This window comes from Taudactylus pleione, unplaced genomic scaffold, assembly GCF_031769625.1.
Source record: "Taudactylus pleione unplaced genomic scaffold, aTauple2 ptg000985l, whole genome shotgun sequence".
In the NCBI taxonomy this organism is placed as follows: Eukaryota; Metazoa; Chordata; class Amphibia; order Anura; family Myobatrachidae; genus Taudactylus; species Taudactylus pleione.
Genome location: NW_028285386.1, coordinates 1,322,337 through 1,347,735, shown reverse-complemented (window position 1 = coordinate 1,347,735; position 25,399 = coordinate 1,322,337). Strand labels below are relative to the sequence as shown.

At 40.8% G+C, this 25,399-nt stretch overlaps 1 protein-coding gene across 1 annotated transcript in view; it reads right to left on the bottom strand.

Annotated features, from left to right (window-relative positions):
* The window catches only part of PLCB2 (phospholipase C beta 2), a 232,847-nt gene that overhangs the window by 140,692 nt on the left and 66,756 nt on the right, over positions 1-25,399 (bottom strand). The window contains exon 2 of the mRNA XM_088460803.1: positions 10,673-10,750. Coding sequence (XP_088316929.1) covers positions 10,673-10,750 — 78 coding nt within the window. The remainder of the gene's footprint in view (positions 1-10,672; positions 10,751-25,399) is intronic.

The following is a 25,399-nucleotide window of genomic DNA, read 5'->3' as shown; positions in this document are numbered from 1 at the left end:
CATGGGTTGTAGTTGAGAGGCCAAGCCACTGTAAAACAGTGAAGAGCAAGTGAGTTTTCTGCATCAAAGAATTGATCATGGTGAAACTTACTCTCCTGTGGCAGTGAGAACATGTTCAGAGAAGGAGAAATCTGTCTCTTAAAGAAAACTTTGTATGGTCTCAAGCAGAGTGTTTGCTGTTGGTACATCAAGCTAGATGCTGTACTGCAAGAAATGGAATTTGAACTTTCAAAGACTGATCATCGTCTCTACTACAAACACATAGAGGGGAAACCCTTTATTATTGTTGTGTACATGGATGACTTGTTACTAGCAGTCCAAAAACAACACATCACAGAGACAAGCAGCTATTAAGACATAAGTTCAAGCAGAAGGCTCTACATCCTGCACACTCCTTGCTAGGCCTGAGAATCAACCAAGATCTAGAGAAAGAGACCATTGCCAGATCAACAAACCTACATTGAAAACATACTTGAAAAATATAGTATTTCAGATGCTGATCAAAAAAGCATTCCCATTGACAAAGGTACCAAACTGAATAAAGCCATGTCACCAATGAGTGAAGAGGAAACAGAACGCATGAAGAATGTTCCTTTTCAAAACGCTATTGAGCATTTAAAGTAAGTGTAGGAACTCGCCCTGACATCACGCATGCAGTAAGCAGAGTAAGCCAATTTGCAATTAATCCTGGAAGCCAGCACTAGAGAGCAGTCAAAAGAATCTTAAGATACCAAAAAGGTATATCTTCCTTGAAGTTGTAATTTACCAAGTCTGGAAATTCTATACTTAAATCATTCTGCGACCTCTATTAGGAACAGATAAGTATGATGTCATTCTTATACAGGATACATATTTCTGCCGGCAGGTGCAGCAGTAAGCTGGTCAAGTTGGAAAAAAGCCACTGTAACCCTATCTGCCACTGAAGCAGAGTATATGGCTTTAGCAGTATCAGCCATGGAAGCATTACATTTTAATGAGGCTTTATGTGAACTAAGTCTTAGGGGTATATTTACTGAAGTGCAGGTTTTTAGAAGTGGAGCTGTTGCCCATAGCAACCAATCAGATTCTAGCAATTATCTTCTAGACGGTGCTAGATGAATAAGTAGAATCTGATTCATTGCTATGGGCAATACTCCACTTCTATAAACCAGTATTTTAGTAAATATACCCCTTATAAACAAAGAGGACACCATCATCACGAAATGTCACAGGATGTAATTGATCTGTCCTATAGCACCAAGCACCATGGACTATCCAAGCACATTGAAATCAAACAGCACTTTATTTGAGAGCTTGTGGAGTTTGGATCTGTTTCCGTAGTACATTTAGTGAGAAGACTCCTGTTGATATGCACACTAAAGGGATGATGTCACAGTAAGTAATGTTCTTTCTACAGGAATGTGTACTCGAATATACCTGAAATGTAGATGTGTTATTATTTGTTTTAATCCCAATCCTTCAGAATTGCTGCAAAGAAATAATGTTTTTGTAATGTGGAGAAAGCGTGCAGCGGGAGGGGGTGTCTGGTATATGTAGTACGCTACTTCGATTATGCTCCATAAGTAAAGCATCTAGTTTACCAAGATGGCCACCGTTAGACAGTCTGAGCATGTGCAGCAACATCTTGTTTTCACTGTGTTTGAGTGTAACAGTAGAACACAGCATTGTACTCCTTAGCTATATGGGAGACCTGCTAATACCCATTATACCCGTTATCAGGCGGGACTACAGGGACTGGAGTCCCAGGCCCAGTCAGAGAGTGGGGTCTGCTGCCACCTGCATTCCCACTGACTGCTCCCTGCTTGCGCTGTGCTGCAAATTGCAGGCTGCAATAAAGATTTTTTCCTTTGGAGATGTGGCACGTGTGACGTCAGGACATAGGGTAGAACAGGACTAGAGTTGTCAGTTATTCCAGAGGCCATATTACTTAAAAGCTGTATGGCTCTGCTGTTCTGGACATGGGGCACCTGTGGTTCTGCCATTTGGGAGGAGAAGTGTTTAGTTTTTAAAGTATAGCAGGGGGGACTCACCTATTTTGTCAGTCCCGGGCCCCACAATATTTGATGGAAGCCCTGGTTATACCTGCCTACATACATGACCGGCAGATCCTATGTATGGTAAGCTCTTCTCCACTCCATCTATGCTGCCTATATGTGTGACAGTGAGTACCACTGTACTATATCTCTTACATTACAATAAACCAAAGCTCCTGGTTAAGTTCTATCTGGCTGCTGTGCCTTGCACTATATTATTTCTGCTGATGTCTACTGTTTACAAACTGTGTCCACCACAATATAGTACACACATCTCAACATATAAGACATCTGTGACACCTCTATTATCTTCTCCCATATTTGCAATATTGGTCCGAGATAACAGATGCGCCCAAAGCAGACGGTCTGAATCCCAATCCTGCTCCAACTCACCTTAGACATATACCTTAGATTATCATAACTAGTATGTAATATAACTACATGTGCAGTAAACAATACCACTAGGGCCTGTTGAAAGGTATTCTGCACCTTAGGGGCACCTCCTCCTTAATGCTCCCCTACCCCTGCTCAGAAAAAGGTAGATGAGGACAAACAGGCAGTGAGCCAATCAGGGAAGGGAGTAGGGCTATGTAGGCACTTTTGGGTGCAGAGCTATACTCCGTATCCCTTGCACCTGGGAAGAAAATAATACTGTCACCATCTGCCATCGATGGGCGAGAACCATTGACCATTGGTGGCAGACCATCAATGGTTGAAAGCCATCAATGGCCGATAACAATCCCTAGTCAGTGCTGCCTATGATGCCACTGGTTATTGCTTATCCATATAATTGACCAGTTGGGAATGTGAAAATAACACTGCGCAGCTGGGGTGGCATGAATCAGGCCTACTGAACAAATTCCACAGGGCCAGCCGAGTTCATGAAAAAAACAAAGATTTGATCAGCCTATTGGATATAATTTTTTGGAATATAGACACAGTGTCCAAGATGTATGCCTACTTAGCAGGTACATAGGGGCCTTATTCATATTGTAAATGAAAGATCTAAGTGGCCGCAATTTCCAGTTTCAGATTCAAATCTACCAGAGCAATTCAATATTACCATTTTCTCTGCTAATATTAGCAGCGAAAGTTTACACTGTCGTGTTCCGACCTGGCAGTGTTACTGAGCATGTGTAATCTTAGGTCATGCATTTGCACTGTGAGGGCGAGAGGAGGCAGAGGGATCCCAAAAGTTCCCTCTTCATAATATGGATCTCCTTCTAATAGAAAATGGTGTTACTTCCTGCATCAATAATTACATATACATAGTAACCACACTGCGCTATCCTGCATCAAGATCAGAAAAGTTTTTGTTTTTAGAGCTTGATGAATTGTGTCATTTTTTTGTCTAATTGATTTGCCCATTTCTGTCAAAAACAATGTCTTTGTTCACCCCTCTTGTACTGTATGTAAATGTATTAATACTATGCAGAATGGTGGATTGGAATGTCACTTGTTCAGCCATATTGCTAATGTAACTCTATAGACAACAGCAGTTTTCAGTATCAGCCAGTTTTATACTGCTTTATTTAATTCTTTTTTCTGCTATACTTTATATTATATGCTATGTTCTATAATGTTGCCAGAGAAGTCAGTGGATGTGATTTAAGTTATTGTGGACATCAGTATATGTAAAGTCTCATTGAGAATGAGCTGTGAATGATTGATGACAGAATATACTGTATATATAATGCTCTGTGACGGAGCTGTTATTAATATACTGTACTGATCTATAGCATATGATTAAGTACTTTATCATCATAATGTGTATTGATGTTATGTACATATCCTCAGTGGTGCACAGTCATTAAATAGAATTTAACACACATAAAGTCATTCAGGATTCCAAATAAAGAAGAATGAGCAAGCTGATGTTCCAGGAAAGATGAAGACTAAAGGGCCTATTTATTAACATCCACCTTTTTGCCATGTTAATTAACATCTATTATCACTGTTATGGACCGGCAGGCCTGCCAAGAGCTGCGGCGGGCCGGGGTCACAGGGGGCATGGCCTAATCGCGGGAGGCGTGGACACACCCCCCGGGGAAAAAAAAAAACGGTTTTGTCTGCTGGCGAGGGGTGCGCTCTGAGTCCCCTCGGCCTGGCACAAAGCCAGGGGGGGGCGCGATCAGTGTGATCGCTCCCTCCACAGGCATAGGAGACTGCTGTGGCTTAGGAAGCCCGGGCCCGGGTAATTTGTACCCGCTTCCCCCCCTCTCGGCGCCCCTGTGCACCGGTATACCAGATTTATTATACAACATTTACATTATACTGGTATAGCACATACGTACAATAGGCTGTTTCATGATTAAAAGCCCCTTCCCTGTTGACCATGAAAAAAGATCTCTCTTTGGATCTTCAGTGTATAGGCTACAATGGCTAGTGCTGTCTGAAGATGGTGTAGCTATCAGGGCCAAGTTCCAAAAAAACTAAGCTTTTTGGAGCTTGGTAAATTGCCCAAGGACGCATTCCCCATTGAAAAAATAGGGATTGCTTTATCTGACTGAATGCAGGAGGCATCTCTGATATCACCTGCGTGCAGCTTTTGGAAGTACTGTATGTTGGAAAAGCCCCACATAAAAAAAAATGTGTTGAATAGGATGCATCTCAGATGGCTCCAGCTCAAAAATAGTATTTGCTTGAGGAGTATATCAGGCATAACAAGTGTAATATGCTCCACAATTGCATAGCAATATGAATAGTAGTGTTAGTAAATACTAAAGTCACAATACCCTATTTGTACACAATATAATAATGCGTCATATACACAAGAGAGATAATAGAGTCTTGATATAATATAATAATAATATAATATATTATATAATATATATAATTATATACAAACCTATACAAATTAAAACTGCTTATTTCCATTTCTATATCCATGGTGGTGTCTAAAAGACCTTTGGACTCAACACTTGGGATTACTGTGGGCCTTCTCTCCATCAGGATGTGGAGGTGATTCCGCTGCATGATCAAACAATGTTTGGTCTAGTGCTAATCTGCATGCTAAGATATGTACTGTAGGATGTCCACAGAGCCGTAACTAGACTTTTTGGTTCCCTGTGCCTGAAAGAGCATTGGTGCCCCCCTCATTTTTCAAAGGGACATAATGCACTCAAAAAAGGGAAATGGCCTCATGGGGAAGGGCCTGGGAAGAGATAGGGAGGCTAGGAGATGCTGGGAATGAAATAAGAGGAAGCTGCAAGTGAGAATGATAATAAACAGAAATTTTACAGGCCCAAATAGCACCCCCTGCCCTGCGATGCCCTGTGCGATGGCACCGGCCGCACTACCCTAGCTACAGCCCTGGATGTCCGTATTCTTGAGGCTACCACTGCCTCAGAGAGCCACCAGAAGACAGCCTGGACTACTGTGAGCTCTGAAAGTGGAAGATTTTCCAGAGGGATACAGACACATCCCACAACTTGTGACATTGTAAAACTCATATGTTGCTCTCGAAGGTCTGGAATGTACAACAAATATAGGTAATACAGAACAGGAGGATATGGGGAAAATTACATCTCCAAAAACTACTGCACTTCTCTTAGGGGATTCCATTATAAGAGGAATACATGTGTGAAACCCTCCTAAAGTAGAGAAAGAAGTAAGATGCTTACCTGGAGCCACAGTGCCAAGGAATAAAGAGCACATGTTAAAAACATGAAAGCAGCAAGAAAAGATGGGGAGGTGGATGTCATTGCCCACATAGGGACAAATGACTTGGCTAATGCTAAAGTCAAGGTCGCAAAATATGAATTTAGGAGGTTAGGTACTGCTGTAATGCAGGTGGCCACCACTTTTCCACTTTTTCAGCAGTACTGCCAGTACACAGAGGTGAAGACAGAACTCAATGCATCAGAAACGTCAATGTGAGGCTAAAGAAGTGGTATAATGAGAAAGAGATTTGGATTAGACCATAGTCATGTCATCTGGAGAGACAGGGGCTTAAACAAAAGTGATGGCCTGCACCCATATTCAAGGGGAACCAGAATACTAAGTGAGCAGTTTGAATTCTTCATCAGGAACTATTTAAACTAGAAGAGAGGGGTAGTGAACGAAATAGGAATAAAACAATCTGCTCCTGCAACCAAGAGGTATTGTTTCTGCATGCAAATGGAACAGGAAGCATATCCATAGCAACAGAAGACAATGCAGATCAAAATCAAATAAACATACTGTAGGCAGAGAAATGGACATAGCTAGGAATAGGAGATACACAAACAAAACTCTTAGAGCTATGTGTGCATATGCTGGGAGCGTAGCAAATAAAATCCCAGAACTAATTGCAATAATGACAAGAGATGATCTTGATATTTTGGTTATCACGGAATCATGGTGCAATGAAAGTCATGACTGGGACATAGCCATAGTGGCCTATACTTTATTTAGGAAAGACAGAGTGGGAAGATTGGAGGACAAGTACTAATGTATGTGAACAAAAGCATAAATAATACTTTATAACAAAGTATTGAAGAAAACTGTGGCCCTTTGGGTGACCATAAAAAGGACATTCTTTGTGCTGGGGTGATCTATAGACCTATTTAGCAACAACAAAAGATATAGTTTGATGGTGCACTAGGTCACAACAAATTAAAATATAACTTGTATTCTCTTATTTAAAAATGAGTATAAATTATAAAATCATAACACCAATAACAGAAGGATACAGAGTCTTTTTGAGACCATTTAATTTGTAATAGGGCTACTTATCCCAGTGAATATAGGGCCTGATTCAGACCAGCTCATGAGCGCTGAGCACTCGCAAGCGGGTCGATGTTGGCCCAGTGCGCATGCGCACGATGGAGGCAGCTCCGTCGTGCGCATACGCGAGACCCGGATAGCAACGGGCAAGCTGTCGCTCCGGGTCTCGCTACAAATGGGGCGTGCTGTCGATGTTGAATGAGCGTGCCGGGGGCGTGGGCATGCCGGGGGCGTGGCTGTCCAGACGGACGTCTGGGGCCGGCCCCACTGATATCACAAGTGATGTCAGTGGGAGTGCTCTCGGCTCTTATAGAGCCGAAAGCACTCCAGGGCTTGCAGCTACGAGACCCTACCACAAGGGTCTCGTCGCAAGCCCGATGGTCGCGATGGTCTTGACCATCTTCCTGGCCGCTCGCTATAGCTGTAGGTGGTCACCCACAGCTATACGCGCGGCCAGGAGGCCGTTCTAAAAATTAAGCGGGACGGCCCTGATTCAGAGGGAGTGCTCTGTCAGAGCATCCGGCTCTGAATCAGGGCCATAATTCATTATCAGTGTATTATTGTAATAATCCTGCCACGCATTTTAAGAATATTTTCTCACCCTACTTGCTTGAACAATATACAATATATGTAGGGTTATATTGGTGTTATGATTTTATAAATTATATTCATTTTAAATAAGAGAATAAAAGTTATATTTTAATTTGTTGTGACCTAGTGCACCATCAAACTATGGCTCGTACTCAATTAGATGCGAAAAGTGCTGTTTGGTGAAAAGCTTTCACCGATTTGTACTTTTCACCTGGTTTCAAAGTATCGCCGTATTCAATTCCAGGACATTTCGCGTACGCGGGAACACAATGCAATGTAATAGGCGGGAAAGATTCACCTCTGAGTAGCAGGAGAAAAGAAGTGCAACATTTTTATTTTGTGGTGCAAAGGTGGGGAAACCACTCAGAACCCTTGGGATAGCCCCCAAAGGATAACTGTGTCAAAAAAACTGAAGAACACCCCAAAAAAGTACTTTCAATTTTGGTGCGAAAAAGTAAAAAGTGGGGGGACAAGCATAAAAACTAGTGAAATATACTTTTTGGGGGTCTTGTGCAAAGACGCTAATAAGAAGCTATTGAAACAACTTCAGTACCCCAAATAGTTTTATTAGTGCTATTCGGACACATCTTAAATGATCCCCAATGTTAGTGCATCTTTTTGGGTGGTTCAGGCTGACTTCCCCAATTCTGACAGCACTTTCTACCTGTTTTAAATTCGCCGCTTGCCGTTTTTGTGTGGTTTGGAATTGAATACGGCGAATAACAGGAGTGCGCACGATAAATGTCTGCGTCCAAAACACGTGATGGCGGCGAAAAGTCGGGCAGGCGAAACTTTTCTGCGGGTGCGAATCTAATTGAATACTAATTGAATATCTTTTGTTGTTGCTAAATACTTGTACTACTGTATATAGGGCCATATTCAATTAGACGCGAAAAGCCATTTTCCACGAAAAAGTATTGCAGGTGACGACTTTTTGCGTAGTCAGAACTTATCGCCATATTCAATTCCAGATGTTTTTCGCCTATGCGGAAACTCAATGCAATGTAATAGGCGAAAAAGATTCGCCTCTAAATAGCAGGAGAAAAGAGCAACATTTTTATTTTGGGGGTGCAAAGGTGGGGAAACCTCTCAGAACCCTGGGGACAGCCCCCCCAATGGACAACTGTGTCAAAAAATCCTCAAAAAAAAATTAAGAACACCCCAAAAAAGTACTTTCAATTTAGGGGCAAAAAAGTAAAAAGTGGGGGGACAAGTATAATAACTAGCAAAATAGACTTCTAGGGGTCTGCAAGGATGGGTGTGTTTATGGAGGTGTGTTTATGATTGCAGGTACTTGCAACAGGTGAGTTTTACATGTTTTTTTTAAACTTCACTTTAGAGACATATAAATATGCTAGCACTCATTTTCAAGTACCCCAAATGTGACAGGACTACTTATTTTCACCAAAAAATACTGCTTAATGCCATTCTTCACCACTTGTGCAAAGACGCTAATAAGAAGCTATTGAAACAACTTAAGTACCCCAAATAGTTTTATTAGGGCTATCCGGGCACATCTACATTGATCCCCAATGTTAGTGCACCTTTTTGGGGGGCTCAGACTGATTCCTCCATTTCTGTCAGCACTTTCCGCCTGTTCTGAATTTGCCGCTTGCTGTTTTTGCGTGGTTTGTAATTGAATACGGTGAATAGTGGGGGCGGGCATGATAAGTTTCCGTGTCCAAAACACGCGATGTCAGTGGAAAGTCCGGCAAGCGAAACTTTTTTGCGGATGCGTAAACTAATTGAATATGGCCCATAGTTGGTATCACCTCCTTGGGTGGAAATTGACATTGAGTTGGATGTTATCTTAAGGAGAGGGTCATACTGTGCACTGGTGCGGTTTTCTCCTTTTTGAACAAAGTGATCTATAGACCATCAGGTCAGGGGGAGGAACTTGACAGGAACCTATTGCACAGCATCGGTAAAATGGCATTAAAAGGAGAAATAATACTCATGGGAGACTTTAATCTATCTGTTGTAAACTGGAAGGGGTCTTTTGCAAGTTCTACTAGAAGTTTGGACATTATGATTTCAGGGGAACTCAGGGAGCATCCCTCAAGCAACTGGTGAGGGAGTCCACTTGTAAAGACTCAATATTAGACATAATACTCACAAATGGTGACAGATTACCTGACGTAAATGTGGCTGTGAACCTTGCATCCAGTGACCATCAAGCAGTATGGTTTAGTATAACGACAGAGACCGATTCATACCACACAAAAACAAAGGTGTAAGATTTTAGGAAAGCTGACTTTGTAGAGATGGGGAAATGTGTAAGCGAATCTTTTGCAGACTGGAGGAACTTGGAAGACGTGCAGAAGAGGTGGGAAAAATTAAAAGGTAGAATACTAAAAGCAACAGACCTTGTATCAAAAGGGTTAGGAAAAGTAGAAGGAAAAGGAAATCAGTGTGGTTAGCAAAAGAAGTAGCAAGTACTGTGAAAGCAAAAAAGATGGCCTTTAGGAAACATAAGCAGACTCAGGATAAAGATAACTGAGGTTCGCCTAGAACTGAAGGCACATAAACCTCTAGTCAGGGACGGACGAAGTTAATAAAGCTTAGGGGTGCGTTTCTAGTTGGAGTGACAGCAATGGGAGCTTAAGAGATTGGTGGGTTGTTAGCTTTAGGGGAGGGTTATATGGGGTTTAGGACAGTTAAGAGTTTAATATTACCTCTTTGCTTCTGATCTGTGAACAGGGAAGTGTCAAATATTGGTTCTCTCGTTGACAGTGGTTATATTGCAGTGTGCATAGTCTCCTCTTATTTCTTTCATCTTACTTTCCCTTTCTTCTTCCTACTTTCTCAACATCTTTATTCTTCTCTTTCTGGGCTTCCTTTTCTATGTCCCTGCTCTAACTGCGCTATGTCTCGCTGCCAGCATGCTCGCTCCGCCCGTCTGCCTGTCTGCAGTCTCTGGGTCCTCTCGTACACCCACCGTGCCCTGTTCCCCCTCTGCATTACCAATGTAGTCGCCGGCCATCTGCCCATCAGCACATACAGTAGCGATCATCAATTTCAAATATTTTGTCTTTGCAAAGCTGCTATGTCTTTGGTGGTTTTAGCCACAATAATATTATATACAAAAACGCTACTTTAAAAAGTGTCACTTAGTAAATCCCAAGTATTAATATATGTCTAATAAATGTACAGAACCCTGAAAGCTGTCTGCATAGCTAAGCAAATATCAGGCAACCGGCAGAAACGCTTTTGGTTCCTGTAGTTATGGGGAGAGAGCGGTTTGAATAACTTTTTATTATGGATTAGCATTTTTTCAATAATACAATGACACTGATTTTAAATAGAATATCATTTTAATAATTAGGTAATTTATTTCTTACCTTGCTTTGAAAAGTCCAGTATAAGTAATAACCTTTAGGATCAACCCGCAGGATAACTGGAGATGCTGTGGATGTTTCCTATAAGGAAATAAATGGGAATGTTATGAGCATTAAGCTCAAAAGAATATTGACCTATCCACATATGGGACTAGAAAGGGAGCTATTTAACACTTACACATCTACTGTATAAATTATAGAAGATTATTCTATAGGAGATCACACTAAATTACTACACAGCAATTTTTATTTTTTTTTAAACAAAGTTTATTGAAGGGTCACAAATAATAAAAACAGTGACTAAAATACAACACAATAAGCAAATGTATAATTTTCAAAAGTAATATGGGTTACAATGAAGTGACCAATTTTATTTATAGGGGGGGGGATAAGAAAAGAATAGAGCTCAGAGAAAAATGGTGTAGAAAACTGTAACGAAAAGAGGAAAAAAATAAATAGCAACTGAAACAGAAGCAAAAGGAGTAAATCCTAAATAATGGAAACCATTCAATAGGCTGAGCTTACCTAACTTATTTCAAATGGGGAGGGAGCATTTTGTGAGGCAAGCCAGGGGCCCCAAACCTTGTCAAAGGATTTGGAGGAATAATTAAGTATACTAGTTATGTATTCCATGCACGGTGTATACCAGATCCTAGATATTACTGAGTTGTTCAAGGGATGAGACAATTGTTTCCAATCAGAGGCTATCTAGAAAGTGGTAGCGGAAACTATATGGCTTAATAATTTGTTTTGATCTTTAGTTGCAGTTGGCAGACCCAGAGGGAGAAGAAAATACTTAGGCTCACACGAGACGGGAATCTGAAGAGTATGGACTATGAGATTAATAACTTCCCGCCAAAGATTCAAAATCTTCGGACACGACCACCATATATTGAAGAAGGTAACTGTAGAGGTGCATCCTCTCCAGCAATGGTCTGATGTATCAAGAAACATTTTACTGAGGCAGCATGGTACCTAATACCATCTGTACAATGGCTTATAAATGTTTTATTTTATTTTAACACAAATCAAGCTGGAGGGAGCGTTTTCCCAAATCTCTGACATTCATCCTCGTCCAGAGCGTCTGTCTCCCAGGCAGTTTTGTGAGGGTCATGCAACGGGGGTGATTCGTCAGACAATAATGAATATAAACAGGAAATTAGACTTTTAGTCGAGGATCGTCTAAGGCTTAGAGTTTCAAAAGTCGTAAGGGGTCTAGAAGATACTGCTGTTTAACCTTACAGTGAAAGTATCTAGCTGGAGCAATTGATTAAAGTTCCTAGAGGGTATGACCAGTTGAGATTGAAGGTCTGAAAAAGAAGGAAATTCATTGTCCCGAACAATGTCATTTAAATATCATTTAAATATCTAATACCGCCCTCCCTCCCTCCAATAATTAAATGGATTTCTGGACATGCCTGGGGGAAAATCGGGATTATGAACAATTGGAACAATTGGAGAAGGGCATAGGACCATCGAAAATTTCCGATTTTCACTGTCCCACATGGTCAGAGAGTGAGCTATAATTGGGTGAGAGGAAATCATTCTAGGACCCGGGAAGCCAGAGGAGGGACGAGACAGTCAACAGCCCCAAAGTGTATGCCTCAATTTCAGCCCAAAATTTTTGAGCTCTGGGATTACACCATAAAACACATCAGGCGGAATTCAATTGATTCCAGCCCTTATCGCACCCGACGAAGCTATTCAATTCTTGCTCCTGTCGGGTGCGATCAGCTGCCAGGGCTACATTTCAGCTTGCAGCCCCAGGGGGATGAGAGGTGAAATGTGCGAAAAGTGACCTGTTTGGGTGCCCAAACATCAGTTTTCGGGGTCGCGCCCAGGACTTTGGTCAGGTTTAGCTGCTTTACGCGGCTAAACCTGACGTCTATGGGTGCGATCAGTGCGAAAAACGGCATCAATTGAATAGCGGCCCGCGATCTCCTGTCACTTTAGACGAGAGATCCGGACCGCGTAATCTATTGAATTCCGTCCATTGAGCGAGTTGCGAGGCCATGTGATATTTCTTAAAGTTTGGGATGGCAAGAGCCCCACTGTAGGAGGGCATTGGAGAATCTTTAGTGGACACAAGGGTGCCTTCCTGCCTAAATGAAATGGGAAGTGTGAGACAGCAAAAATTTGAAAACATATGAAGGTACAAAGATCAGATGGGTTTGGAAAAGGTAAAGGAGCTGAGGGAGAATGTTCATTTTAACTGAATTCATCCTGCCTATCCAAGAAATAAAATGATTGGACAAGGAGTCCAAGTCAGATTTTACTACGCAGCTTGTAATGCATTGAAAGACTGGTGGCTTATCTAGTTTTTATATATATATATATATTTATATATATATATATATATATATATATATATATAATCCAGCAAAGAAAAGGGCACTCAGAGACAGCAATCGATACAAAATTTGTGTATATAAAAGTTCAAACGTTTTCAGGGACACAGCCCCGTCATCAGGAGCATACACATACAACCTGATGACGGGGCTATGTCCCTGAAAACGTTTGAACTTTTATATACACAAATTTTGTATCTATTGCTGTCTCTGAGTGCCCTTTTCTTTGCTGGATTACATTTTTGTTTATTGGGTGCACCGGAGCAAGTTGCTCAGATTGAGTGCCGGCAGATTGTGCAAGATATATATATATATATATATATATATATATATATATATATATATATATATATATTAAAAGGCTACTATGGGAATGAATGCAGAGGAACTGTACCAATGCATAATTTACATGATGCACCTGAGAATCACAACTGTTCAAATTTACCCATTTGAAGTCTTGTGTTGGCCAGTATTGTCCAAGCCACACAACCACATAGGTGCCTTATACAGTGATGGTTCACTGTTTAGTGCACTCTTTGAATCGCAGAAGTGCTAGAAGTAACTAAGCTTTTGTTCCGTCTGTTAAAAAACAAATAGCACCCCAATTATATTTGCCTCCTGGCCCATTACCAGCTCTCTTATGATTGCAAACACAGGGTCATGGAATAAAGTTTAGGAGACAGCGGCACTCATGGGGCTTATAGGCAATGTATATGCAGTGGAGTTCAAGTCTCAGTCTAATATACTGTATATATATAACTAGCTGGAGTACCCGGCATTGCCCAGAATTTTAAGAATGTTTGTTTACACATCATCCTCCAACAAACCTGTCCTTAGGCAGGCCTCACGAAAAGTGTGACAAACTTCCCCATCAACAGTCCTAAGGTCTTCGAAGGAAGTAGGACCTGTAACGGTGTAAAGCAAGCTTCAGAGATAGAAGCTTTCAAAATTTGTAGGATGTACAGTGTAAACACGGCCAAGAGCTCCTGTTGCTCTGATACCAGGATGACCATCTACAGCCACTCCCTGTTTTCTGAGCAGAAACACTTTGGGAGAAGCATTCCATGTGTAATATTTTGGCAGCTCACAGTACAGCAGGGTCCTTGCAAAGTCATCATTTTTACACAGTTGGAAGAAAGAAGTAAATGTTGTTGCGTAATTTGGTTTAGTCAGAGAGCTGAGAATGCTGGCAAAGCCTGCTAAAGCTCTCTTCGATAATAAACATTAAGATCATAACAAAACATGACAACACAAAACGCTTGCTCCGAGGCCCTACCCATATGCCGTGAGGCCCCACAAAGAGCATCCAGCAAAACTTGTGGTTTTAAATTAATAAAAAATTAACAGTAATTAATTTTGATTTTAATTTTTTTTAGTTGCCTCCGCCGTGTTTTAATACGCTGGTATGTAAAATGTCACGATCTTCGCTTGTAAACTGTGGATTTGTATAGAAAGACAGAAGGACAAATTTTTGCTTTTATATAGCATACAGATATATATATATATATATATATATATATATGTATATATATTAAGCTCCCAGGGAGCGCCTCATTTTTATAAATTGTCCAATGGTGCACACCACCTCTAGAGCAGTGATTCCCAACCTCGGTCCTCGAGGCACACTAACAGTCCTGGTTTTAGTAATATCTTTGCTTAAGCACAGATGGTTAAATCAAAATAAGGTACTAATTAAGTCACCTGTGCTAAACTAAGGCTATCCTTAAAACCTGGACTGGTAGTGTGCCTTGAGGACCGTGGTTGGGAACCCCTGCTCTAGAGTGTCCAGCCCAAAATTGATTTGAATCTTTTTTTCTTTTGGTGATGGTTCAAGATAAATGTGGCTAAAAGATCTTCTTCTGAAAAGAAACCCTCGCACCAAGTATTGACCCAATAAAAAACATTCAGCCTTTCAGTTTTCAAATTCAACCAATATATTTATTTATTGACAATGTTAACATTCCATCCTTACATGACACAGCATTAATGTGACCTCTCTTTAAGAATGATGTTGTATCTTCAGCTACAACTACATAAACCCTTTTGGTTAGTTAGGTGCTCCCTCTAGTAGTGATTTACTTTTTTTTTTTGCAGAGGGGCACTTCCAGTTTAAATATCCAACATGTTTCATTAAATGAAAAAGAAGAAGAAAGAAGATAACTCCCATGGAAGGGGCACACTCTGTCACAGGATAGTTAAAAGTTTATTATTTTTATATCTATAAAATTGTTAATGACATAGGGCAAAAAAATTTCAGATTAATAATACACATATATACAAATCCTCGAAAAAAATTCAAAATTCAAAATTAGCATGTCTCATGGTATTATGAGAAATGATCTACCGTATTCATGGATTTGACCCAGAGAGAGTAACACTATTGTCACTGAGAATTAATAGCAATAGGTAAAAAGATTATCATACAGATAAGTATATATCTGAAAAGCACATGAATCAATCATGATAACCCCTAAGGTTGTTAATTCTCAAGTGCTAAGTGCAAACACACAAATCAGAAAAAAATTCTATCTGTTGACAAAATACATGGGTGACAAATAATGGGTTAATCACATTCGGTAAATACATGGGCGCCGAGAGGGGAGGAGTGGGTACAGTTTACCCGGGCCCGAGCTTGCTAAAGGGGCCCGGCGGGGCCCGGGTCTGACGTCGCCCCCCCCCTCTCTCACAGCAGCTCAGCATACAGCTTGTGCTGGGCTGCAGTGTGAGACTGCTCGCAGCTGCTGCAGCAGCCGGAGCAGTCTCCTATGGCTGTGGGGGGGAGCAATCACACTGATCGCACCCCCCCCTCTGCTTAGGGCCGGGCTGGGGAGCTTACAGCACCCCCCTCCCCGGCGCACAGCGCCACTACGCGGCGCTGCAAAAGTGATGTTTTTTCTTTGTTTTCCAAGGGGGTGTGGTCATGCCTCCCATGATTAGACCACTCCCCCTCCTTTACCCGGGCCTGGCCAGGCTCTCTACGGCCCTGGGCATATAATGGATCTGATAATGCATTCGCCTGTGCTAATAATGAAGATTAAATGAACGGAAAAATACATTTAAGGCGAAAATACAAAGTATACTGACACATTTGTCACAAATACATTGGGTCATTGTATTAATCAAAAATTAATACAATGTAACAGCAGCACCACGAATCTCATAACTCATAAGTCGCAGCATATAATAATGATAAGTAAATTGAGGCATCCCTCAATAAGCAGTTAACCCGATAATAATATCCCCTAGAGTAGATACTACAAGATGAGGAAAAAAGTGCCTGTGTACTTAACAGAACAAAGATCTGCTATTGCCAGTCTTACTAATGTATTGGACTGGGAATGAGAGTCCTTGTCCCGCGGCACAGTGAAGGAAAAACAGGTACTTTCTCTGCTGTCAAGTGGGCAGTGCATACACCGTTACTGCAGCATTGCAGGGTGAAAATGCAGAGACGGCAGCTGATGAGAGTTTAGTAGAAAAGAAAGATAAAAGATACCTGTCAGCAAGAGGCAGGGAAGAAATGTACTGCCCTGTCTTGAGAACGTGGTGCATGACGTCCCCGTGCGCACATGGCCTCCCGTGTAGACATGGCCTGACGCGCGTTTCGCCTGGAGGTGAGGGTGAATTATGACTGCAAGTTTGGCACTATATAAATAGACACTATGGATTTATGTCTAATCCAACACTTTTATTGTTACATACATAACCACTATGACTCATCAGAGTCTATTAGTCTAAAAATAAAGGGTTCATCCGTATCAATAGATATTAGGTTGTCCATAAAAAGTTCCAGAATGCTACTAAGCAAAACAAGATGTTGTGCAAATGTACTGTAAACTCAGGGGCGTGGCCCAATGCATTTCATCCAAAAATAGGACTTTATATGTGAATGTACTGTGTGATTATATATATATATATATATTTATATGTGTATATATATTTATGTGTGTATGATATATATATATATATATATATATACATAGCCGAATGTGCGGCACTCGTCTTTCAAAGAAACCACTGCAAACAGGTTAAGTATAGTATCAACGTTTCAGTGCTTTTTTTAATTGCACTATCTTCATATATATATACACACAACAGCCAAGTCCCCGGCATTCAAAGATACTGTCCATACCTGCATTGGTGCCCTTCATAGGAACAAGTCCCTTGCATAAACAAAACAATTCAGGCGGCACTCAGATATCTTTTTCAATATGCAAAATCACTTTTGAAGGTTTAATCCATAAACCAACGTTTCGGGCCTCAGGCCGTCATCAGGGATCACAGTTGTATAGCATTCCCGCTAGGCTGTTTCAGCGGGGCGCGGCGCCCTGCCCTCCTTCTGGAGGGCAAAAAGCACCCTGCCCTCCAGGAGGAGGGCAAAAAGCGCCCTGCCCTAACAGCCTGTGGGAGCCGTTCTCACCCGCGGGACGCAGTGTCCCGCGGGTGGACAAACATGCGGTGACCCGGTCACTGCCGGAGAATAGACGCCGGGCTCATGCGCCTGGCATCTATTCTCCCTTTCTGCAGCGCTTGGGGGCTGCCCGGCATGTCTGTAAGCGCCGGGCACGCCCCCAAGTATGCCGAAAAGGGGACGCGTCTTATAGACACGCCCCCTTTTCATAACCACGCCCCCTTTTCGGGCGCGCACAAGATTGCCCTCTCTAGCTCCGGCGCCCTGCCTGTCACCGGAGCTAGAGGGAACACTAGTTGTGTGTGTATATATTTATAGGTGTATGTTGTGTGTGTATATATTGTAACACGACCGGATTAGGGGTCCCTCTCCTGGGGTAGATGGACTCCCTCTTCACACACACAGCAGCCGGAAAAATAGTACACCAGTCTGGGGTCTCGTACTAGCTGGTCGGTACCAGTCTTTATTGTGCAAAGTAAATGGAAAACAAAACATAAAAATAAACGCTAGCCCACTAACTAGACAAGAGGTTCCCAAGAGGTTCCCTCTCTAAAGAAATAGTGGGGCCTACTGCCTCCACCATCAACACAAGCGTATGCACAAGACTTACAGGTAGTTTTCACCAAGTGTCTCTGAGCCAGCCAGTCTGCTTGCTCTCCCAGGTATTAGACACTAGCTTACAATCACACACAGCCTATAGCAGCCAGTTCCAGGTGCAGACCCTAATGAGCCTGCTAACAGGCCAAAAAGGCCAAAACCTGGAGTGGCCTGTGGATGGAGCCCTCCCTCTCCTCACATCCACACCCCCAGGTCCCAAACTGGCTTTTCAAAAAGCTGACACTCAAATCTGCTTCAGTGCAGACTTTTTTCCTGAGGGTTTTTAGAACACATAGGTCAAAAACCTAGGACAAATGTATATAAATATATATATATATATATATATATATATACAGTATATATATATGTGTGCGTGTGTGTGTGTGTTCTATCTAACTATATCCATCTATGGGCCTGATACAGAGGTGGTTAGTAATGCAGTACCATGAATTTATGCTAATGCTGCAGTATATCCACCGGCTGCGGTACCTGCAAATGTCGCATTTAGTTGGGGGGTGGACAGTGGTGGGGGTGCAGGCAGAATTTTTGCCTAGGGTGCCTAGAATCCTAGCACCGGCCCTGCCCCTTGCATTGCAACATGGTTTGTCCAGTTACAGAGTTACTTGCTCTATCACACTCTATTCCCAAATCTGAAACAGATCCTATATAAATAGTGGCAGGCTAAAAATCTGCCACCCCCAGTGATCGCTTTGTGAATTAACTGGCAGTTTCTTCATAATGGAAGCGCTTTCTTCCACTAATTGCATGCTGGACTGGCAGTATTTTCTCCCTCTGAGACTGCCAGTCCATACAGCGACTGGCAAATGTGAAGTCAGCAGGTCTCCAGCATATTACAGCACCCTGAGCACTGAGTGCGAGTTTGGGCAGGGTAGCAGGCACGGGATGAACCTGAACCCAGACTTGAATGGCAACAACCTCAAAACAAAAAGATGAAGCTGCCACTGAATAGTGGTATATCTTAATGAACTTGCAAACCACTGGGGTACAGCTCCTCATTGTGTGATCAACCTTATCGTCATCAGGTCCTGATGGCGGGCTAGTGGACCCTAACTAAACTCCTTGTGGTGTTCATACAAACTGGCAAACACTGCACCAAATAAAGCCAAGTGAAGCTTTGTTGAACAAGAATCTCTTTTCAAAAATAAGTACAAATTGTTACCTTACAAATCCATGAGAAAACTGTTGTTAGAGCTTATTCTCAGTGGTCTTACACTTTGGAGCTCATTTGTAGGTAGAAGCATATGCATCTTCAGCACACGTGGGAAAAGACCCATGCTAGAAAAAGCCTACTTGTATGGTAAAAGAACTAGATAAAGCAAGTCTTGTGTCCATACCTGCAGCCAGCACGGGGTATGAAGTGACAAAAACTATGAATCTTTATTTCAGCCCGGTTGTTTCCATTAGTATGGATATTTGTTGATGCTTACTGTAAATGTACTATGAATGTAACAATGTTTATATAGCACTTGGCTGTTCTGTATGGTTTCCACAGATGGGCTGAAATAAAAATTCACCAATTTTTTCACTTCATATCATTGGCTACGTGTAAAGGCACAAGAGGTGCTTTATCTCCCTCTTCCCAAGAGCAGGCAATTATACCAGGAGCACTTACCTGTTGCAAAGTAGAACTGCATCATCAAGCCCCGTCCACATATTGTTTTCCTACCGTAAGACTAGATATTCCAGAAGAAATGTCAGAAAAGTAGGAAATAAACACACACCAACATATACACCTATTTAGATACAAAAAAAATCTAACCAGCCAATCATGTCTAAGCCAAAGCTTCTCAAACTGTGTGTCACAACACCTTAATATGTAGCAAGTTGGTCCCTTTGGTGTCATGCACAATGTCTACATGACTATTATTGACCATTATGCTGACAGTCAACTCATCATCTATTCACTACTTCTAGCAGGATAACACAATTTGTTGGGAAAGCACAGTTATTTTATATTTAATCAATCTAAGTAGTCAGATGATTTACGTGGTGGTAATGAAAATGCTATGTCCTACTAATATACATTTGCTATGTATGAAGAAGTCAGACTTTAGTCAGAGTCAAAATTTTGGTGTACCGATTCCACAGCCCTGGATCACCATACAATACAGAGAGCATCATGGTAACAGTCCTATACATTACAGAGACCATCCTAGTGATTGCCAACACGTGTAGGATTCAGTGCATGAACACCTCCTAGACATTTATTTTTACATTATACATTTTATTCATTATGTATATACAGTAAGGTGCATAAATATTGGGACATTGACAGAATTTTCATATTTTGGCCTCTATTCACCACCACAATGGCTTTGAAATGAAACAAACAAGATGTGCTTTAACTGCAGACTTTCAGATTTAATTTGAGGGTAATTACATCCAACTCAGGTGAACGGTGTAGTCATTACAACGGTTTCTATATGTGCCTCCCACTTTGTAAGGGGCCAAAAGTAATGGGACAAACTAAACAATCCTAAATCTAACTTTCACTTTTTAATACTTTGTTGGAAATCCTTTGCAGGCAATTACAGCCTGAAGTCTGGAATGCACAGACATCACCAGACGCTGGGTTTCATCCCTGGTGATGCTCTGGCAGGCCTCTACTGCAAATGTCTTCAGTTCCTGCTTGATCTTGGAGCATTTTCCCTTCAGTTTTGTCTTCATCAAGTGAAATGCATGCTCAATCGGATTCAGGTCAGGGGATTGACTTGGCCATTGCATAACATTCCAGTTTTTAGCCTTAAAAAACTCTTTGGTTGCTTTTGCAGTATGCTTCGGGTCATTGTCCAGCTGTACTGTGAAGCGCCGTCCAATGAGTTCTGAAGCAGTTGACTGAATATGAGCATATAATATTGCCTGAAACACTTCAGAATTCATTCTGCTGCTTTTGTCAGCAGTCACATCATCAATAAATACAAGGGAACCAGTTCCATTGGCAGCCATACATGCCTACGCCATGACACTCCCTCCACCATGCTTCACTGATGAGGTGGTATGTTTTGGATCATGAGCAGTTCCTTTCCTTCTCCATACTCTTCTCTTCCCATCACTCTGGTACAAGTTGATCTTTGTCTCATCTGTCCATAGGATGTTGTTCCAGAACTGTAATGGCTTTTTTAGATGTTGTTTGGCAAACTCTAATCTGGTCTTCCTGTTTTTGAGGCTCACCAATGGTTTACATCTTGTGGTGAACCCTCTATATTCACTCTTGTGAAGTCTTCTCTTGATTGTTGACTGTGGCACATATACACCTACCTCCTGGAGAGTGTTCTTGATTTGGCCAACTGTTGTGAAGGGGTTTTTCTTCACCAGGGAAATAATTCTTCTGTCATCCACCACAGTTGTTTTCCATGGTCCTCTGGGTCTTTTGGTGTTGCTGAGCTAACAGTTGATTTGGCCACACCTAATGTTTTTGCTATCTCTTTGATTGGTTTGTTTTGATTTTTCAGCCTAATGATGGCTTGCTTCACTGATAGTGACAGCTCTTTGGATCTCATATTGAGAGTCGACAGCAACTGATTCCAAATGCAAATGTCACATCTAGAATCAACTCCAGACCTTTTACCTGCTTAATTGATAATGAAATAACGAGGGAATAGCCCACACCTGTCCATGAAATAGCTTTTGAGTTGATAGCCCTATTACTTTTGGCCCCTTAAAAAGTGGGAGGCACATATAGAAACCGTTGTAATTCCTACACCGTTCACCTGATTTGGATGTAATTAACCTCAAATTAAATCTGAAAGTCTGCAGTTAAAGCACATCTTGTTTGTTTCATTTCAAAGCCATTGTGGTGGTGAACAGAGGCCAAAATATGAAAATTCTGTCAATGTCCCAATATTTATGCACCTGACTGTATATTATATATGTAGTCTTGCCCTGGGAACAGGTCACAGATTGTCACAGGAGTGAAAATTGCTTGCATTACCAACTCCATCCAGTCTAATGATAATATCCCGCTATTACGATATCTGGATTATTTACATCCATTATTTGGAATTGTATACCCCTAATGAAGTCCTTACGGACAAAACGCATAGGGTAGTGATTTATTGAATCCAAGTGTCTAAAGGGAGGAACCTGCTAAATGAGCTTAAGCCCTGTGTGGGCAGCAGCAGGATAGATATTGCCATCTTCCTCTATTAAGGCAATGGCATATTAACCATGTAAGCAATTTTTAATGGTGTATTAAATATATGTCAATTGACATGAAATTTTAATAAAAAAACTAATTTTCTACTGAATCTAATGGTAGGCCATTTGTCTGGGTGTTTTTTGGTGAGAGGGTCTTTTTTAGAATCTTTTTGGGAATTATCCAGTAACTCCATTGAAGGTTTTCAAAGGTCACCAGAGAATGGAGAATCCTATCAAAGTCCAGCATTGAAACTCCTCTTGGACATTTACTCATCTGTTACACAGTTGTTTTGAAGCTCTTTCATCAGCTAAGGACTTTGTGGTCTATGTGCGCCCTCTAAGTGTTATTTGTTTTTGTTTTTTTGAAAATATTTTTATTCAAAATTTTTCACAATAATTCTTGACAATAATATTGTAAAACGAACATACAAAGCTAATAAAAGAAAATTACAATGTATTACAGGCATTCTTCATTACTTGAGACACAAAGGTATACAATATAAGTACCTTATGAAGCGTACCTGTTTATATTTCCCAAAAACTTTGTTATTACATTTAGAGACAAAAATATTGACCTTTGAATCTATATAATATAGACTTTATAAGAAAAATCTGGGAACAACCAGTATTCCCTAAATTAGTCTCCAAAAATTTAAATATATATATAAAACATAAAATAAAATACCATACATACATATAGGACATACAAAAGACTCACAGGGGGATAGAAGAAACAATAGGAAAGAGGAACATAGGGTAATTTAGACATTACAAGTGTCTTATGATCATGTATCATAAATACTATCTAGGTATCACTATAATCTTTCGTATAAATGCCAATTGGTGTATTCAAAAAGTTTTAGAATTTTTTCTCTAGAAGAGGAGTCCAGGGTTTCAATATATGGCCCCCATTTTTTATAGAAACGAATTCCTCCATTTTCTATATCGGGAAGTGTACACTGTCTCTCCAGATAAAGTGTACGCATAAGAGCTGTAGTTACATGTTCCAGTCTTGGAGAAGAACGCTCTATCCATTTATTGAGTATAGTTTTTTTGGCAAGAGTTATAATAACAGTGATCAAAGGTATAAGCTGTTTATTAGCAGATTCCAGTTCCCATGATGAGAAGTTGGCACATATTAAAGCAACTGGATCTAGTCGTAAATTAAGTCTAATAGTATTATTCATATACACAATTATTTTATTCCAAAATTTCTGTATTTTTGGACAGGACCAAAAATTATGAAAAAATAAAGCATCAGGAGCACCACATTTGGGGCAATGACCCGTCTCTTCTTCAACCATGTGTTTACGTTGTCCTTGTGGAATGTATTCTCTATGCAATGTTCGAATATGGACTTCTTGTAGTTGAGCAGAGCTTAAATATCTAAGAGTATGTTCCATTCCCAATAATATATCAGAGGGGGATGTAATACTTGGACAATCGGAAGTCCATTTACACATTGTTACCCCCCATATTTTTTCAAAATTAGAGGGAATCAAATCCCAGTATAATAAACGAGTTTTATAGGGAAGGGCGGACACAAATTGCAATAATGATAATAAAGAGTCCGATTCATTATCCGATACGCGAGCTTGTGGTAGCGAACGTACATAGTGTCTAAGCTGTAGATACATATAAAACTGTTTGTTGTCTATACCATATCTACTAACCAAATCCTGGAATGAGAGTAAAGCCCCCCCCCAGGATCAAAGACATCTTTAATTTTTGCAATACCTTTAATGTCCCAGGTCTGAAAGTGTGAATTTTCCAATCCTGGCTGAAAGTTAGGATTACCACAAAACGTAATGTATGGAGAGATCAATGGATTCCTGTTTAGTGCTCTATTAATGGCCCACGACGACAGATACGTGTCCCTGAATAAAATATTATGCATGACCATCGGAGGAAGAGAGCCTCTTGGGGTGTGTAATAATGCTCCAGGTGCAAATGGGGAAAATAATGATTGTTCAACCTCCAAATTGACATAAGAAGATCTACAGTGCAGCCAGTCTGACACATATCGAAAATGAATCGCTCGAGTAAAAGCAAGTATATCTGGTATTGCTAATCCTCCATCCCTTCTTTGTAATTTAATTTTCACTGCGGAAAAGTGCAGCTTTTTACCAAGCCATAGAAAAGTAGAGATCATTTTATTCCATGCTGCAATATCTGACTGCTTCATTTTTATTGGTAACATTTGAATAATATACGATAGTTTGGGAAATACAATACTCTTTATAACTGCAAAGCGGCCCAATAGAGACAGCGGGAGAGAACCCCAAGTCTGCAAACAAAGTGAGATTTTCCACATAGTATCAATGTAATTGGCTGCATATAAATCCTGCAATCTGGATGTTATATATATACCCAGGTATTTCAATTTAGAAGACGCTTTTTGAAACTGAGAAGTAACCGCCAGCACCTCAGGCGATACCGGTGTTAAGGTCAAAGGGAGAAGCTCCGACTTAGCCCTATTAACTTTAAACCCAGAAAATGATCCAAATTCAGTTATGATCTTAAAAATGGCAGGAATAGTTATACACGGGTCTTCAATAAATAACATGTCATCCGCAAACAAAGCTAGTTTCAACTCATTGCGGCCAATTTTGATCCCATTAAAATTAGTTAAGTCTCTAAGAGCTATGGCTAACGGCTCAATTGCAATCGCAAAGAATAAGGGTGAAAGTGAGCAGCCTTGTCGTGTGCCCTTTTGTAGTAGTACTGGATCAGATATATATCCATTACAAGCTATACGTGATGAGAGAGATGTATTCAGCATTTGAATTAGTATGATAAAGTCCTCTGGAAATCCAAACCTTCTAATTGCCTCATATAAATTATCCCAGCAAACAAGATCGAAAGCCTTTTCGGCATCAATAGACATAATATATTGTGGTTGTGAAGATACAGAGGATGATACCGATTGCAGCGCCGCAAGGACTTTTGTAATGTTACAGACAAAATGTCGCCCCCATATGAAACCAGTCTGATCAGTGTCTATAATGTTTGGGAGGATCAATTTAATTCTGTCCGCCAAGATCTTTGTCAAGATCTTGTAGTCAGTATTTAGAAGTGAAATAGGGCGGTATGAGTTTGGAAGTTTTAAATCCCTATCAGGTTTGGGTAACACTTTAATAATGGCATCACTAAAGTATCTTGGGAGTTGGTGAGTACTAATAATAGAATTAATAGCCTCCGTGAGCGTTTCACATATAC